Here is an 18,815-nt window from a genome sequence, read left to right as displayed (position 1 = left end):
AAAGCTTTTGGAACAAGTCCATTGAGAGATTGATATACCATTGAGAGAACCCTTTTATATCTTAAACTCTATCTTCGGGATTTAATGTAAACATTATATTTTACTCTTATAAATTGTGCACATCCACTTCTGAAACTCCTATATGCTTAAAGCAGTTTTTTAAAATAAAACTAAAAACGAAAAACACCAGGAGCTGCTCACATGCTTTTATGCTCTCTTGCAAAATGAAATCCTGTCAGACACCAAAACCGAGCCAAGGACGGCAACAGCAAATATTAGGAAAAGAAAAAGAAACAAGATCATGCATACAATTCCCTTGATATGAGAATCATCAATTCCAGCTTCACACTTGGGATTTTGAATTGAAAGAACTATAGCATCAGCCCTTGCTCCCACCAACAATATTCCTATAGGGAAACGCTGCTGAAGATGCTTTTATATCCTATGTATGTTTATGAATCTCTTTCTTCAAATTCTGCTTTTGATGCTTCAGTTGATCAAAAGAGGAATATAAGCGTAGGAAAGGACCACAAGTTCCCCTTTCACACATAACCATCTCAACTATGTACAGTAGCCGTATCACACTCATGCATGCCATAACATACCTTACCACGAAAATAAAAAAAATCGATCCATCGCACCCCTCTCGTGATGTGATTATTGCACTCCTAGACTGGTCGTCCCTTGTTTCTGCTGAGCACCAGTAGGAGGGCTTTTCACATGGTTATTACCATGATGTTCTGAATTGACATCCCCCACATCGCACGACTCGAGAGGAATATCATCCGGATCAGGATTGGCGATACACCTGAATAACGAGGTAAGGGAGTGTTCAACCATATCCTCTAGCTGATGAAAATGCAAGTTATCCACCTGCATGTTTGCAGTACCCAGACCAACACCCATGTCAAAAACCTGATCTGATTTTCCATTTGAACATCTTGGAGTAAAATTCTCTGAATCAGTTACCATAGGCCTTGCTTGTTCCTCACTAAGACCAACGTGTCCATCATCAGCAAAGGTCACAGCTATGCTCTGATTAAATGTGAATATTTTCTCCATCAAAACCGGCTGCTCATCAGCTCTCAAAGAAACACCTGCATCAAGAATCTCCTCAACTGAATGGTCCACAGTTGGCAGGTCTTCTTGGCTGTTGAGGCTATCCCTGTTTGAGATGCTCAAACGTGCTTTTGCCTGCCCCGTCTTCTTCCTTGCAATCTTACAATGTTCAAGCCTTCTTTGCTTCACCTTGTCAGTAAGACCCACACTAGGAGGAGTCACTTGTGGACAAGCTTCAGATTCTTTTGATGGACACTCACCAGCAGGATATGCAGATGATATCCTGAAGGGACTGCTAGCATTTGAATCCAAGTTCCCAAATTGCTGAGTGCGTTGAGGATTCTCTTGCTCGGCAGCTAGTTGAATATTGATTCCAGAATCAACGAGAGGTGTTTTTTTCTTCTTATTCCTCTTCTTCCCGGGAAGAGTCTCAACCTGATGATGGACACCCGTGTCATCAGCTTCAAGCTTTCTTTTCCTCCTCTTAGTGATGCCATCAGAACCTGATTGTTGTTTCCGCTTCCCCTTGATTTTCCCAGGAAGACTCTCAACCACATCAACATTTGCAGTAAAATGGCTTGAAGGCTCAGAATGTTCTAATTCTGCACTATTAAGATTTTCAGTGAATTCAATTAGAGCACCCATTTTTGGCTTGGACACAAGAGTGCTCTTCTTCGTTTTCTTCTGAGGAAGATGCTCTGTTGTGACAGATGTCTTCTTCCCACAAGCATTAGCTTTCCTCTTTGAACATCTAGACTTGTGATTTTGATTAGCATCTCCATTCTCATCTGATATATTCCTTACCCTGCATACACGATGAAGCAAGATTAACAAAACACACGGGGAGCAGAAAGTAATTGAAAAAAAAAAAAAAACAGAAAGTGCAAAGAAGTATTGCAAAAAGAAAGTTACTTTTGTTTTCTTTTTGACTTCTTATTTTTCTCATTTGCCTCCTCTAAAAGAGAGGAAACATCCAACGCAAGGCAAAAGTCATTAGGACTAAGAGCAGGTCTTTCAACCTCCCGATCCACAAAGTTGGTTAGAAGAGCACCTCTCTGAATCTTCCATGCTGCTTGGACCAGAGGAACTTCATGCCGGAACAAAACTTTCCATCTCCTGCACACATAGTCCCCCCAAAATAAATATTAATATAAACAATTGCAGAATACAACTGGAAGTCTTAATATCACAACATTAACAAACAAACGAAAATGAATCTTAGGGAAGAATCTTGAATAACACATGAATCAATACCTCCTGCACTGATTATCAGTGCGTGGTGGCACAAATGCGGCAACCTTAGACCAGCAACGCCCGTATTGGGTTATTGCTGCTTTCAACTTGAAATCCTCTTCTTCAGTCCAAGCTTCCAGGTTTAAAGACGGGTCTAGGACATTGCACCATCTGCCACCAAATCAATTACCTCAAAATTTTCAGACATGAATTCGATAGAACAAAACTCACCGAGATGTTGCCACATGAAATAAAATCAACGACAAGTTATCCTAGCATACCTTTCTCGACACTGGACTTGTGTCCGGCCAGGAACAAATCTAGCTATTTTTTGCCAGGTTTTGGCTCCAAATAGTAAAACAGACACTTTTAAATGTTTATCTTCATCCACAGTCCATCTTCCTACCCTTTTCCTGGAAGGATGAAGTGCTTTCAACCATCTGGATCAAGAAGCAACTCACTATCAGGTCCCAAGTAAATAAAGAAACTATGCGCAAGACTCCAAGAGATAGGGCTATAATATCTGGACAGAAACCATGTCTTGACTAAGATTTGTTCAATTTAGCTTCTCTTAAACAGAAAATCATTTTTTTATAAACTACTAATTATGGAAACCGAATTTAACGTACAATAGTTGTAAAAGTTTATAGGTTTCCATCAGATGGGGCATATTATGTCGATTGTGTGGCCATTTGATTGATTAAAAACTTGTGCTCGAATGTCTATTCATCTGTCAATTTCATTTGCGCATGGTTCAGAAGTCCAACAGAAGCTAATATTGGGGATATTGTGGTAAAACAAGAAATAAAGTAAAAGGAATGCACAATTAAAAATAAAATTGGAAAAGAAAAGTAAAAGCAGAAATAAGGAAAATATTCTAGTAATTTGGGTAAAAGCAACATGGCTATAAAATATAAGCAGGCAGCATAAGAAGAACTGGTGACCTTTCATAGCACTGACGACCAGTTCTTCCTTTCAGATGACTAGCAATAAGCTGCCAATCATCCTCCCCCAGAGCACCAACAACAGCACGTAACTGAGCATCTTCATCTTTTGTCCAGTCCTTGTTCACACTATAGCCATTCAGACTTCGTTGATAACGAATCAGGCATTGACATGGAGTTCTACTTGCACCCAATAAAGTAGCAATTTCGATCCAGTTGTAAATACCTCTTTCCTGGATGAAAGACAAGAGTTTCTTATCCTCTTGCCTAGTCCAGGGATTATGACAGATCATAGGATCCTCCCAGTTCAACCACCTATAAGTAAATCAAAGAGAAGAAAGCCTTTACATTTGCTCAAGTAAATAAAATAAGTACTTCAACTAATCTCCAAATATTGGCTTCTTAGAAGACCATATTTAGTTACCTTGCTTGACATTCTGCACCAGACCGACCAATGACATACATGGAGGCCAATTGGTCCCAATAGACCTGAGGCAGGAAGGATCTCATATTTTCTGCTGTTATTTCAACGTCAGCAATAGAAACTATCATGCTATCGAATGCCTTTGAATCTCCAGATGATCCTTCTGACTCACTATCAAGAAAACACAGATCACAAAACCATGAGAGACAAAATCAGACACCATCCATAGAGCAGTAGAAAGTTCATAGGGAGGGGTGCACCGGGCCATGAACATGGAAGAATGTTCCAAGCACACGGGTCATCTTGAGGCATCCACTTAAAATTAGTATCATAGATCTATATTGCAGGCTTTTGTTTATTTTCCTCTTTAAGTATTCTCTGTTCACGTTGAATAGTATCAAGATTAGGATATACCTATATTGTTCCAGTGCCTTCTGCAACAGCATCTCCTGAATTTGCTGTTTTATTCCCTTTGCGAGATTTTCTTTTTCGGCACTTGACCAATGGCGCCGGTGAAATGAGACTGGGCATTTTGCTAAGACCATTTTATAATTTTGAACCTGGGAATTCTCTTGTGGCCCAGTACACATGACAGGAATCTTCTTGTCTTTGACCTGAAGACATCATTGATGGATGTTTATAAGATGACTCCATGGACAGACATAAAAATATCGAAAGCAGCAGAATGACAGAACGAAATTAAGACAAAATATGCCATGAAGGTGCATAATGACAGTGATTAAACAGCACAATCTCATCACTAGACCTTTACAACAGTCAAGAGCTACAACCTTCCCACTCTTTAAATTTCTGCCTTTCGGAAGTGAGATCAACTTGATGCAAGGATCCTTGTACTGGCCTAAAATTCTGCTCCCCTTTCTTTTGCATGATAGCTGAAAATCCATGAGACATTTTATGCGAGCCACAAGCTGCTTGTTTTCTGAAATTTTTGCCTCTATCTCTGTCAGCTTTCTCCTAATAAACTTCTGACAAGCTCTATTCTTCTTAATAGCCTCAATAAATCTGTGTGCAGACTCCGGAAAGCTAGAATTTTTCAGGGGCAGCAGAGATAAATGGCACATGTTATGTTCAGTTTGATTCCAACTACTTCCGCCAGAATATGGGTAAGGATGAAAAATAGAAAGAACATCATTTTTATGTCCAAAATCATTATTGACCAAGCCCGTCCCATTATTATTGTTTGTGGAAGAACCCACTAGAGCTTTCTCTAAATCCTTTTCACTGTTCGTTATTGAGGAATCTGTACAAATATACAAAAAAAATAGAGGTCAAGATCTGCTGCTAAATTATCATTTAAACAAATAAAAAATACTAAGAAATAAAAGAAAATACATGCTTTTTTCTCTCTTCATATATATGATCTGACCTTGCAGATTGTGCTTTCTACCCAAAAAATCCCAAAATTTTGCCACAGAAACAAATCGTCAAATCTGATGTCAAACTAGTATTACAACACTCAACAAGTGTGTATACAACCAAAAATATAAAGTCCAAGTTCAGTCAAGCAAATTCAAAAAGGGTACTTAATGACAATTTTTAATGATAAACATGAACAAACTAGCATCTTACATGACCACATGAAGAGTTCAATCAAGCAGATTCAAAAAGGGTACTTAATGACAATTTTTAATGATAAACAAGAACAAAGAAGGATTGACAATCATGATGTAAGCTGACTAGCATCTTACATGACCACACGAACTTGCCCTCTCAAAGAGGCCTCAGTCATCTGTCCAACTATTATCAGTTGATCAGTTCACCCAGAACAGAAGTTTTCCACAAAATTTGCAGCATAAACCACATCAACCGGAACCACCTCGGGTTTAACCAGCTAACACAGTGGAGAAGTGATGGAGCATCATGGTTTAGATTCAAGGACTAATAAAGTCAAAAGTTTCCTCCAAAGTATGGGTAACCTAAGTTTCAGCAAGAATTTCTAACTAAAATCTGAATTCAAGTTTGATGGCTAAAACTTGAAGGACAGAAAGTAGAGTTCTGGGTTTCTACAAGAGAGAACATAAATCAGGAGAACTTTTTTGAATAATGATTACACATGCACAGTACACCTCTTTCTCCCTGTGAAATTTGAACACAAAACCTCACACTAAAAACTCCCCCATGTAGCCATTGAGCCCAACATGCAATCAGGACTTCATTCAATGGGCAAAAGATGCTTTCTATGTCACATATCAAGCCTTTTTGTGGGCACACAAATCAACAGAGCAGCAGACTTCTTTGCTGTCTTGTTCAAAGAAATATACTCCACTTAGACTTACTAAATATAACTCTACTTACTGGAAAGGAAATTATAAAAGCATAAAACAATTTCTAACTTTTAGAGTTGCTAACTTTAGGCTTCACTAGCTCAGAAACAAAGATCCAGGGTTAAAGTAAGAAATTAGTACTTAAAAAATACTTTCTAACTGAAGTTTTTAACTAAAATAGCAGGTTGCCATTCAGGTGAAGCTTTTCATCAAAACAACAGGTTACTTTTTAGTTAAAACGTAGAAATACAGCAAGGTTTGAGACTTTCTAATGAAAGACTTTCTATTTTAAGAACTTATCCAAACTAGGAAAATTATCTCTTCAATTTCACCTTCAATCTCAATTAAGAGACTCCTTATCTATAATTTGACCTTCCTTTTTCTTTCATAAACACAGGTGACCTTAGGGGATCTCATGTCCATTAGGAATTTTTCAACTAACACATCCACATTATAATGTACTGCATCAAGGCGTCCACAAAGCACCACAAAATGTACCCATCAGAGAAAAAGGAAAAAAAGGGGAAAAAAGAAAAGAAAGAAATTGAGGAAGGCAGAATATCAAAATCACGTCTCAGGGGGATAAGAGTTTCAGAAAAAATATTGGGTCAATAGAAGAGATGGTGAAGAAATCTAGACTTGGAGGGACACAGTATTATGGATTACCTGTGAAGAAGCCGCAAAGGTGCAAGCATTAATACAGCCAAACAACCAGAACAGTGTGTGGACTAGGATCCTCCCGATAACTTCTCTTTTCACCTGAAAGCTGGTCATCCAGTAGCCAATTTTTGTTACATATCTGCCTAAAATTATAAATAGATGCCAATAATTTCTTTTACTTGTGGGTTTTGGAATGATGATATGAAAACTCTACTCAACAGGGAGATATGACTGTTGTTCAAAGGTGACTTCTTTTAAAAGAGGACTTTTAAGTTGTTTCATGAGAACCAAAGAGTGATAACTTTAGCAAGAAGAAACTTGCAAAGCTCAGGTACCAAGAATGGCATTTATAAACAGATGCCAATAATTTCTTTTACTTGTGGGTTTTGGAATGATGGTCTGAAAACTCTACTCAACAGGGAGATATGACTGTTGTTCAAAGGTGACTTCTTTTAAAAGAGGAATTTTAAGCTGTTTCATGAGAACCAAAGAGCAATAACTTTAGCAAGAGGAAACTTGCTAAGCTCAGGTACCAAGAATGGCATACCCACTCTCCTTGGATGGCTGAACAACCATAGAAAATGTTTTCTAGCAAAGAGAAATTGTAAATTTTGCCGCTGTCAGAGGAGTTTATCTCAATCTGTCCACTAAGGAGTTTTTGTCATGGTCAAGACCAAAAAAGAGAGGGACAGGGACACTAGGTTTATCTCAATCATATTAACATAAATTTCTCTCACAGTTCAAAAAAAAAATATTGTACCAAAATCTCTCCCTACTAAAAGAGACATCTTTTATGCATCTGAAAGAGCTCCAATGCCCACAGACCCAAATTGGCCACTGCAGTGGACAGAAGCAGTTCAAAAAGTATGAAAGAAAAGTTGAACAAGTGAAGGTGAATCGATGGAACACAAGATGCTGCAGATAAGAGAAAGGCCTTCAATCTGACAAGAAAGTTGATCTGGTAAAGGTGAATCAATGGAACACAAGACACAGCACATAAGAAGAGAAAAGCCCCCCAATCACACAGCACAGATGCTAAAACGTAAGAAACGTGTGGACACATTGAGACCAAATGCCTCCAATTGTATAGAAGAGAAGCTGAAATTTAAAACACAGAAGTTTTCTATTATTATAGTAGTCTTTATAACTAAGGCACCAAAATTTCACTCACTTGGTTGATCCACTTACTGTAAATTAAAACATTTACTTACTCTTCTTTGCCGCTGACCAGGACACACTGAAGTTTCCTCAAAAAGTTGCATTCACTTATTTAATATAAACAACAGAGGGGTTCCAACAAATAAATCAACGAATAGAACAGAGATGATCTTCATTAAATGCACAATTTCATGACTTCTTTATGTTTCGCATTTTTTGCAACTAAACATAGTTAGGAACATAACTTAATTCTAAGAAGGATGCATTTCCACTGATGAAATTGCCAGTGACTCACCGGTAATGTATTTTGCAAAACGTCTCTCAATTGCACGGAGAGTTTCAAAGTCATCTTCATCGTCTGAATCGGCAACAAGTCTCTTTGATGTCGACCCAAGTGGAGGAGGCATCACTGCCAGAGGAATAGGGAATCTCTCTTGAATACTTCGAACTAGATCAAGATCATCAACTTCAGCGTTTTCATCTTCAGACTCACGATCGGTAGAGTCGTTAATCTCATCCGGATTTTTTCCAGTAAGCATGCAAGCTCTTTTCAAGGCTTCCATGTCTTCGTCGAAAGCATCGTCTCCTTCACTTTCAATTTCTTCTTCATTGTCCCAAGACAGAGAAGGCGCCATCTCGGGGATTGCTTGGTTATGAAGTCTGAAGAATTTAAACGAAAATATTACGGAATTGAGAAGAGAATTGCGAAGACTTTGACATTAGTAACAATACAACACGAAACAGTTTTATCTATGCATGACCGTCAACCAAATTGGCGTGAACGGAGAATAGGATGGGATGAAAATTTGCTGAGAAAAATCCAAGAATAGAGAAAATCCTTTTTCTTTTTGGCTGAGAATGGTGAAGACAACGGTGGCACACAAAAGAAACTACAACGGTAGTGGACGAACAAAAAGAGCAGAGCTCAAAGAGGAGAAGTTGACGGTATTTGATAGTCCGGAATGGGTAGGCTCAAAGAGAACAGCTCAAAGATGGTTCTGGAAATTCAACAGGATAAACGATCGAAGAAAGAGAGAGAAACCAGATAGATGAAACACGATACAGAGAGAAAGTTAGGGAGAGTATACCTGTTGGCAGTGGAAAAGACGCAGGCGAAGCTCAGACGCGGTCCGCCCCTGGAAGATGAAGGTCTTATGGAGTGAGGGAATGGCTGAGGCAGGAGAGCAGGAAGAGGCAGGGAGATGACCAGTGTGATAGTAGTTTAACGTAGGGCTAGCTGGATGCCTCCCGGTAGAGTCAGAACTGATAACGGAGAGTGCAAACCCTACCGGTGGGAATGGGTGGATATCGGAGAACCCGAATCGACCCGACTCACGAACCTTTGGACCGGGTTTTATTTCACCCCAGGGCACATGATAAAAATCCATCAGATAGATATTGATGGAACAAAAATTACACTCACGAGTCGGCTCACGAACTAACGAGCCTAAGTTTGAAAAATATTGAGTTCGGTTTGTATATTTAACGAGCCTTATTCCAAGTTTGATATTGAATCGAGCTCGAGTAAAAATTGAATGGAGTCAGAATTTTTTTCCGAGCTGATCATGTTAAATTGCCTGATCTTATGCAAAAAAACGATGATTAACTCCCGCAAATTCTCTCATCCTTAATGTTCCCATATCCTAATAATCTTGTGATTATAACAAATCGGCCAATAGGATACTGGATAGTTGATCATGGTAGAAAGTAGAAACTACGATCCGTGAACCGAGAAATCGAAAGCGCTGTAAGAACAGAATGACAATTATCAAAACTTCGTCTTTCCGAGTCTAACTTGCCCAGTTCGTTTTGCTTCTCCCACTCCCTTCATCTGCTCCGTTATCTGAAAAAGTGAAAATCTTCGGGACCCCGAGATAAAGCCATCTATTCTGTCTCACTCCCGGCTAAACATCTTTATTTCAGGCGGTTGTTGCTGTCTAGAGTCTTCTTCGGTAACTGACATACTCACGAAGATAAGAGCTTCTCTGTTAACTGTAAACCTTCATATCGAAGAGATAAGACCCTTTATTCTCTCTCACTGCCTGCAAAAACGTCTATATCCCAGGCTGTTTCCGTGTTTAGAGTTCTGTCCGGCATCACTTCCAAAGACAAGAGCTTCTCTTTTTTGTTCTGCGATTCCGTATAGGGCCTTCGGGGATCATTGATCTAGAGAGTAAAAATGGGGTTCCGAAAAACAAAGTCTTAGTGATGGATTTTTGGGTGTTCTGATATAAAAACATGATTGCTCTCCGGTAAGTAGTTTATCCCCCTTTTTTATTTGTTAGTATTATTGCAGCGTGGAAAAAACTGAATTTTCTATCATCTGGAATCTTATGCATCGATGATTTTTTTACCTATATAATTTTGTTATCAAAAAAGGGAATTCTGGAAAAGGCATAAGAGGAAGATTTTCATTACAGTGGGTGTTGCGGGCAGTGCGTATACTCTATATAAGCTTTATTATGCCCACAGAAAGAGAATTATTGACTTGGAAAGAGAGTACGAAGGTCAGCTTGAAACGGATGAACTCATTAAAGCTCAGTAAGACAATCTCTTAGTATTCTATGCAATTGTTATGCTGTTTATTTTGTTGGTTAATTGTAGGTTAATCTCGACTTTCTCATCACCTATGCATGGGCAGATTACAGACCCACTTTGAAAACATTCAAAGGATATCGGACTCAACTACGTTACCTTATGCAATCCATTATTTACGACGCCGGATAGCGGAGGAGTTGGACCTTTCGTACTTGACAGAGAGATTAATGCAGGGAAAGGGTCAGCCTAGTTCTCTTTCACCTAAGGAGAAACTCGAGCTTTGGGAAAGCCTGAAGATTCTCAGTATGTTGTTGGTTCCATTGTTTTCTTAATTTATATAGTTATCTATTTCTTTCGGCCTTTGCTTAAATACAACAATTTAAATAGTTCAATTGATATTGTTTTGAAACTGAAACTCGTGTTATTCATCATTTATCTATTTATTCTTCTATTTCAAGAACGAGTTCTTTTGCTTCACCAGGTTTCACTAGGATGGCACTGTCATTGTGGTCAATGACAATCCTTAGCCTGTATGTAAGGGTTCAAGTGAACATCTTAGGAAGGCATCTCTACATTGACACAGCCCGGGGATTAGCAAGCTCTCAAGTACTTGTAAGCTACATTTTATTTTTTTTGCTGGCTTTTTCAGTTATATTATTTGCGTGCATTTTAAATGTTTCATCTAGAACACTACCATCTTTTTTTTTATTTTTATCCCTCAAATGGAGCTATTTATCTGGGTTCTGTACTCTGCTACTGGAGTTGTATTACTTTATTGTGTTTGATGTATTTTATCTAGTCGCTCCTGAAATGTCAAACTGACTACACATTTGGTGAAATAGTGAATCTACTGCTGATTAATGTCAAATAAAGAAGTTTAAGATTCACATTCATTTAAATTTATGTTGAATAGTTCCTCTCTCTCTGATTGTCTTGTTAAATTTGGAAAAAAGAAAGTGATATGTATTTTTAATCCCGAAATCTTTGTGATCCATAAACACGTGTTGTTATTCTTTTAATTGAAAATCGGTGGTCACATCTTGAGAGAGCAATCTCTCCAATCCCTGAAGGAACTGTGGCTTCCATTTTTTGAGTTCAAGACAGGGTACAGTTCTCCTTAAATCAGTTTCTGTCACCAAATGACATAGGCAAATTTTGATTTTGAAGCAAGCCCCTCTGCTGACAAAGATTACCTTGTGGGCCTGGCTCCTGTGGCCACTCCTTGGATTTTTTATGATCCAGGTCTATCTTGTTGAAAGGGGTTGATGGTAATGTAATCTCAGCAAGATAAGGGGATTGTTATGAGTCTCCAATGTGGAATTGTGAGGAGTTACAAGTTTGTGGGTTGCATACAATCTCCTGGTATTCCAATTGGCCCTCAAGCGCCTTATCATTGAGTAAGATACATCATCACGGTCATCAACATTATCCTATCCGTGTCTCAACTATGTTAGCTTTGTTGAGGAAAGATTACTAAAAAACATTATTTAAATGAAAAAATCTTTGCCTTTGCCATGTTAATGGACTAGTGAACTTTGACTGAAAATCATTGGTGGCTCCTGGATTTATGGCAATAACTCATTCATTAGATATCCTGACATGCAGATGAACAATGGTCAATAAGGAAAATTGTCTCATTTTAGGATTTCACTCACTATGTCTCTTGCATAGAAATACTCTTGTCCTAGAAGTTGAGGGAGCATTGTCACCCTCTTGACTCAAATTTGCTAGTGACTTAACTTCTCCTATTATGTGCCACAATATCCTTGTATCTCTTTTTCTCTTTGATAAAAATTTCCATCATTCCCGAAAAAGAGCTACTGCAGCAAAATCCCCTTCATGTAAGTATACGGTGGCACTGGATGGTTGGCCACCATCCCCTTACCCACTCCTGTTCTACAAGACAAAACAGGCTTAGCCCATTTTGGTTTATTTTTTACAAAAATTATGTTTTCTTATCTCTTCCATTTAATATCATAAGTTGTTCAATCTTGGTGTTGGGACATTGACATGTAAATTCATGCCTCTACTGAGTTGGCTCACTCTAATTGGTCCAAAACTTGTCTCATTTTTTGCATGAGCTGGACGATGTTGTAATTCATCCAGTTTGAATATCGACTTGGTGAAGTTTAGCACTAACTTGGTTTATATCTCAAAAAACTGGTAGCCAAACTTCATCTAATAAAATGTTTTAAATAAGAAAACTATTTCTTTTACTCCCTTTCTTCACAGAGGCTCATAAACATCATTTAAGAAATCTTGTAAAAAATACTGTAAGAACCCAAATTCAGAATTTTCATATTGAAAATTTGGAATAGCAAATTTTACCTAAATTTTTATTGGTATGTCATTATCTGTAAATAAAATTTCAAAATGTTTCCATTTGGAAAGTCGAAGCTTATGGTAGAATTCAATTATTTTTTATAATTTGGTAAATGTATGTGATAAATTTATGAGATTATTATTATTGGAGGTAAAAAAATGAATACTTGGGCATGGTCACAGTTTTATTTTTGAATATAATAGCAAGGTCATGTAAGGCATAAAAGTATCTTGTAATGGTGTTTGATGTATTTCATTAAAGAAGAAGGTAAAAGATAGTTTTGGCCCAGTGGTTACACTGGGGGTTGGCGCAAGAATTTGGGTTTCAACATCCTCCTCCCACCCCTTTCCCCCCAAAAGGGCTAGTTTTGTCAATTGGAAAGTTTTATTGAAGTAAAATTTGGCCAGCCAAGTTTTTGGTTATAAGATTCTATACAAGGGCTTTTTAAATATGTTCCCAAATTCTAAACATTTTTTTCGTGTCAGATATTGGTGAGGCTTCTGTGTATCACATTTAAGAGGCCTGATGTAATACTAAGTAGTAGACAATTAAGGAGAAAATCATTCATTATGGGCCAACTTCTCCAACATTAAACTAATATCTTTTAATTTTTGTTTGAAGTTATAATTTTGAATTAATCTACTCATTATATTCTAGGAAAGTATTTTTCGTTAGAAACTAGATTCCTATGGTTTAAAGGGAGCAGAGATAATATTTTAATTTGATGAAGTAATAAATAGGAGAGAACGGTCTCTAAACCTTTATCTCTCCCACACTTCAGTTTTACAATTTTTAAACAACCAAATATTTACAAAGGGTGTATCACCTTGGTCGAAACAAGCCAAAAGTCATAGAAGACAAGGCACACTTGGATTGCTTCTCAAAATTAGCTTATACCCTCTTTCATATGTATAACGCTAGGTACATATGTTGCTCTGTCAAATTTTTGTGAAAGTTAATTGGAATCATCGACCCCATCACCCCTTCCAAAAATAGTTCTGTTAAAATATCAGCTCAGGGGTATTTTGTTCATTTAATATATTAAGTTTTTATCTTATATGATGTCTGTTAGGTAGGCAATGTCTTTATATGCCTATGGTTCAATTTTCATTCATTTTAGAGGTGTATCTTAGGAGATATGTAAGTTTTGGGGTACTTTTGTTTTTTATGTAAAAATCACTTAAAACCCTGATTAAAAGAAAAAGGGGGCATCCTTTTTGAGGCATCCAATCAAGGCAGCAGCTGCTGCTCCTCTCCAAGCTCTTCTTCTCTTATTTCTCTTCTTTTTCACCAAATATCAGATTTTTCAAGCTCATCCAACTCTATGATAATTTTTGGATTTTACAACTAGACTTCTTAATACATATTATTACATTGTTTATCTTATATAAAGAGTATTTTTTTGAATGGTGGAAATTTTGTTAAAGAGAAAGGGAAACAAAGTTACAAAGGCTGAGATGGAGAATTAATATCCACAACGACATGATGGAAGTTGACCCCCTCTTTAGCAAGCTTATCAGTAAGACTGTTGGCCAACTGGAGCACATAGGACCAGACAAGTGAAATATCTCTGCAAGAAAATAAAAAAATTGAGATACGCTCAGAAATATCTAGAATTTTGATGAAAAAAATGGGGTTGCATATCCGAGGAACACCATCTCAATGCATTCACCGGCCCATCACAAGAGCAGTTCCCTTCAATTATATGGAGTATGTTAAAAATTTGGAAGAGTAAATTAAATATTTCCTAATCTCCTCGAATATTGGATTTTGCGAAATTATTTTAAAATCTCTCCTTGCTGGTGAGCTGCATTGTCAATGAAATTTCACCGAAAGGGTGTGTACTAGTATTCTACTGGTGAGACAAGTTTCTCCGTTATCTGTTTTTATTTTTCCACTGGTGCAGAAAAGAACTTCTTCCTGTGGTTATGGGGAGGGATTCCTGCTGATAGACTGTTTTCCTTTAATATGATCCCCATGAGGACAAAATAAATGTATCTTTCATTAGTAGATGATTGTAGTGACAGTCATCTGGTGGTCACTTGTGCAGGATGAAGATGTTCTCTTTGACAGACGTGGTCAGCAAGAGTTTCTTGGAGCTGCTGACTATCTCTCCAATTATGCAATGAGCTCTTTGATCCCAAACATGCAACGAGCAGCAACTGAAGTTCTCAAGGAGTAAGATCAGTTTCAATTTATGTCTTGGCCCACGTTCTAATAATTCCATAACCTTTTCAGATAATGTACTTGCCTGATGTATGAGATCTGAACTTTATTTAGTTATTTAAAGAACAAGTCAAACATTTTCTCAATTTCTCATTGCATTGATTGAGAGATAGGCCTTATAGGAAAAAATTTTGGATGCTTGATCGACAGAATGAGTTTTCCATGGTGGCCTGTGATTGCCTGCACACCTACTCCTTCTGTTTTTTTTCACAGATTTTTTAGTTATTCTTCCCAGTTTATAGAGAAAGTCCCCTATTTCTTTTCCTGTATTATAGCTGAGCTGATTGCCACTATATTGTGTTTATATACGGAAAAAAGGAGTATGGACAGTCCATATAAGTTTGGTGGAGCCATTTCTAGTTTTTATTTGACCATCATATTTGAATTTGTCTCAAAATTTCATTTTCTATTCTATATTATTTTTATTGTAAGTGATCAAGATTGATACTTATTTAAATGTTTCTGTATATATTCTGAATTTTAATGATTAAATGAATATAATGGCATTATTGTCACACAATATAGTAAATTACATTCGTGTGAATAATATGACTTTTCTAAAGAATAAAAACTTGGGTGCAGCCAAGGGTTGATCAGTTTCAGATTTTTTGTTCATTTTTCTGAGCAGTAAGCAGCTGAGGGATCCCTTTGACATGGCTCGGCTACATGACACCATCATGCAGTTATTGAAGGCATTTATGAGCATGGGAGGCCCACATCAGTGGGTGGCATATTTGCTACCTGAAAATGCCATAGTCTACAAGCAGTTGGTTGGCATGTCCTCTAGTGATTTTGACAGTTCTCATCCACTTCCAGACATTAGCAAACTTGAGCAACTCATGTTGGAGACCCGTGCCGTTCTATCAAGGTATTGTGAAGGAAATTATGGATTTTATCATTGTTTGCAACTTTGGTATGCAAAGGTTCAGAATCAAAAGAGAATATGAACTATAGATTTTGTTCTTGTCCAAAAATCTTCTTTGTGATGCTATATTTTATACAGTATATGGAAATTTTTACATGATAAGATGAGCAAAATCATTCTTGATGTAGTAATTAGGGCCTGATTTTCGTGTGTGAAGCATTTATTAAAGCAACTTAAGATGCTGTAAAAGACGCATGGAGGCATTAATGCTCTTGATGCTTTTAATCCTTTTGTTTTGGAGAGCCTTGTTACTGTCTTGTTCTTCATTTTTATCATTATTTTCTGGGAGGGTCGTACTTTCTTTTCAGTTTGGATTATCATTTCTGGTCATGGTAGCTTTTGTGTGTAATGATTGGAAAAAATACTGGTAGCCAGGAGCTTAGCAGATCCCCTGTCCCCTTTGAAAGTGAAGCACTTAAAATTTTAATTGAAATTTTAACTGGTTTTACTTTTATTAAAACATGTCCTTTACTTTCAATCTTTTGTTTCCATTGTTAAGATGATACAGTGTGTTCTTGCAGTCCTGAATTTGAAAGTGTTGTGGATCTGTCCTTAAAGAAAGTGTTGGAGGGATTGATGGAAGATCTATGGAGCCAGTCAGGTGTAGGTGCTTCAACAGGAATTCCTCTAGCCAAGCTCTTAGCTCGAGTGGCACAATTAGGGCCACTGCTATTGGAGGAACCAAGTCAAAACAGGTTTATTCAGATAATCCGAACCTTGCCAGAAGTTGAACTTTTTTACACACTTCTTTACACGAACATGTCTATCTAAGCCCTTTAAGAAGCAGAACACAAGAAAACTGGCATTTCAGATGATGAGCAGCGGGCCAAATGGAGGTGATTTTGGCAAATGCATGGGTAGCAGTTCCTGAAAGCTGATTTCAACTACTGGGTATAAAAGAAACTTGTTGGAACAGGGGCAGTGGGACAGAAAACTTGTACTTTGTCAACTTTAGGCGCATTAGAAGAAAATTCTTCTCCTTTACTTTTTTCCTTCATCTGTTGAAATAAGCGTTGCTCTGGTAGACCTGATGTGTATCTTTTAAATTGCTTTCTGAAATTCCTAAATGGTGCACTTGGCTTATTTTTGCCTATCTTGTCTTCCCTATTGTTTTCAAAATTCAGATCATAAATAATCTCAAACAAAGTCCCCAAGATTTCACCGAGGCTAGCGGCGCAGGAACTTCATAAGGGCAGTCAAAGGTAACTAGGCGGCCATCTTCGACGTTGGTTGTTAGACGGGCTTGCTGAAAGTGGGAGAAGAGAAGAGGACTAAGTTTATTGGATTTCAAATTTTTAGTTATAATTTTCACCAAGTTCACTTTGAATTAGACCTTTGGAATGAAGCAGAGCCACTGTATTTCGCACTGGAACACATGTTGAAGGAGAAGCCATTACATCTTTTCTTATAAGAACAAAAACCCACCAATCTGATAAAAAAACGAACCTTTATATACCTGCTTGAAGCATGCCAGCTTACGTATGAAGATAATTATTATCATTCATTTACCTAATAGAAAGGATAGGAATTGTAATACATTAACCCTTTTCCTCATCATCTACAATACACTCACCCAAAAAAAATAAAAAAGGGGGGAAGGAATGGATACAAATCCGCCACCCTAGCCATGCAACAGTAACTCTGGAATCTTTACACTACTCTTTCATTACAATGGATAAGGGACCATCTGTAATTTGCAGACCTTATACATCAACCGTTTCCATTTTCCAAGAGTGCAAACCTCCCATGGAGCTTTAACAGTCACTGTACGATACAGAAGATAAAGAGGCAATGAAGCCTCCATCCGGCTGTTTAACGTGCGTGGAAGATCAGTTAGTCTTGCACTCGAGTTGTAATGAGAGAAGAGATTGCACTGCATGACTATTGTTGTGAAGTCTTCCTTCTCTTCTTTCTCTTTTGCACCTGCATCAGAAGAAATGAGAGTAGTGTAATTAGGAACAAGAGATGGAAGAAGGGTGATAGCACGAGAGGGAGCTCCCTTCAGTCCAAGACGAAGTAGCTCGGACCAAGCACGGCTCCTGCATCGTTCGATCAGAAACCCATCCGATGGTTTCAGCAGGCGGGTGAGCTCGTGGTCCAACGAGTCAGCAGCGGAGATCGGCTTGAGACTACCTTGAACTGGACTGAAGAGAGCTCCTTCAGTCGTAACCATTGACACTTCTTTCATAGTATTCTGAGTCACGCAGAAAACGAACAGCAAAGAGATGGTTAATTCTACACCTAAAAATACAAATACGGCATTAAGAGTAAAACAGTCTTTTACGGGTTTTCGCGAGGAAAATTCACTCAGGAAATCGGGAGAAAAAGCTTATTAAACCATGACATGAAACCTTATGAACATCAGAAGGTTGACAAGGTATGCCATGTGAGTCAGTTATAAAACTTCTGGAACAATATTACGAACTGAATACAGGCGATTAAACGTAAAATCCACCGATATTTTTGGTAGCAAAAGCATAAATATATGAGCGAAGAAGATGGAAACAACGTAGATTAAGTTAGCTAGCTTGGAAGCATCCCATGCAACAGACACAAAGAGAAGCAACAGAGAAGAGAAGAGATTGTGGAGGGCCTGATACGAGGAAAGAGCAGACAGGGTGGCGATTAAATAGAAGGAACGCCGACAAAGAAATCGGGGGAAGGCTGCGGAGAAGATTTAAAGCAGAAAAACTGTGAATATTCAAAAATTTTACGAGTGAGCAAACTCAGGCTTTTCTCAGATAATTCAATAATTCCTATTTCGTACCCATTTCTTCGTCAATTTCCTAAATTTTTACTAGTCTGTCTCAGAATCCAATCACCCTAGCTGTAAACAGGATTCTTCTCATCTCATCCCTTCTCGTCATACTAGTATACCACTGTTATCCAAACAGCAGTCGTCACATGAGGAGACGGGGAGTTTAAACTTGAAGAAACAAGAGTGGTTCAAGTTGTTACATATTTCATCATTAGCAGACATTTAATGAGATTCTTCGGAAAAGAAAGACAAAAATGAAAGCAGACGAAATTGGGTTGCAGA

General features: G+C 37.8%; 2 protein-coding genes across 4 annotated transcripts; one reads left to right on the top strand and one right to left on the bottom strand.

The window, feature by feature from the left end:
• Nucleotides 1–275: 275 nt before the first annotated feature.
• LOC137941075 (uncharacterized) lies at nucleotides 276–8,900 on the bottom strand. Of its 3 annotated transcripts, XM_068786324.1 has the most exons (10): nucleotides 8,852–8,900; nucleotides 8,059–8,423; nucleotides 4,452–4,921; nucleotides 4,075–4,274; nucleotides 3,661–3,831; nucleotides 3,237–3,551; nucleotides 2,574–2,732; nucleotides 2,314–2,463; nucleotides 1,972–2,175; nucleotides 276–1,864 (listed from the first exon to the last, which is right to left on the bottom strand). In XM_068786324.1, the coding sequence occupies exons 2-10, from the start codon at nucleotides 8,396–8,398 to the stop codon at nucleotides 658–660; spliced, it is 3,216 nt and encodes a 1,071-aa protein (XP_068642425.1). In that variant the 5' UTR covers nucleotides 8,399–8,423; nucleotides 8,852–8,900; the 3' UTR covers nucleotides 276–657. The 3 variants fall into 3 exon arrangements, with proteins under 3 accessions (XP_068642425.1, XP_068642426.1, XP_068642427.1); XM_068786325.1 differs by lacking the exon at nucleotides 3,661–3,831; XM_068786326.1 differs by lacking the exons at nucleotides 8,059–8,423; nucleotides 8,852–8,900 and adding an exon at nucleotides 6,612–6,638.
• Nucleotides 8,901–9,563: 663 nt separating this feature from the next.
• On the top strand, nucleotides 9,564–16,910 carry LOC137941216 (peroxisome biogenesis protein 3-2-like). The gene is made up of 7 exons (XM_068786532.1): nucleotides 9,564–10,015; nucleotides 10,143–10,304; nucleotides 10,405–10,604; nucleotides 10,783–10,913; nucleotides 14,675–14,802; nucleotides 15,479–15,718; nucleotides 16,297–16,910. The coding sequence occupies exons 1-7, from the start codon at nucleotides 10,002–10,004 to the stop codon at nucleotides 16,544–16,546; spliced, it is 1,125 nt and encodes a 374-aa protein (XP_068642633.1). The 5' UTR covers nucleotides 9,564–10,001; the 3' UTR covers nucleotides 16,547–16,910.
• Nucleotides 16,911–18,815: the final 1,905 nt, after the last annotated feature.

Source organism: Aristolochia californica, unplaced genomic scaffold (genome assembly GCF_029961685.1).
Source record: "Aristolochia californica isolate CCGP_79_NKW_82.1479 unplaced genomic scaffold, dmAriCali1.0.hap1 SCAF_9, whole genome shotgun sequence".
NCBI lineage: Eukaryota > Viridiplantae > Streptophyta > Magnoliopsida > Piperales > Aristolochiaceae > Aristolochia > Aristolochia californica.
Note: the sequence above shows the minus strand (reverse complement) of the source record. Positions and strands in the feature narration are given on the sequence as shown.

Excerpts from the sequence above, each read along its gene's own strand:
- LOC137941075 (XM_068786324.1), bottom strand. The coding sequence starts at position 8,398 with ATGGCGCCTTCTCTGTCTTGGGACAATGAAGAAGAAATTGAAAGTGAA. Across the intron at positions 4,275-4,451 it reads GAAATTTAAAGAGTGGGAAG|GTCAAAGACAAGAAGATTCC; the intron begins GTTGTAGCTCTT and ends TGATGTCTTCAG. Across the intron at positions 2,464-2,573 it reads CAAGTCCAGTGTCGAGAAAG|ATGGTGCAATGTCCTAGACC; the intron begins GTATGCTAGGAT and ends ATTTGGTGGCAG.
- LOC137941216 (XM_068786532.1), top strand. Across the intron at positions 10,305-10,404 it reads GATGAACTCATTAAAGCTCA|ATTACAGACCCACTTTGAAA; the intron begins GTAAGACAATCT and ends ATGCATGGGCAG. Across the intron at positions 10,605-10,782 it reads GGAAAGCCTGAAGATTCTCA|GTTTCACTAGGATGGCACTG; the intron begins GTATGTTGTTGG and ends TTGCTTCACCAG.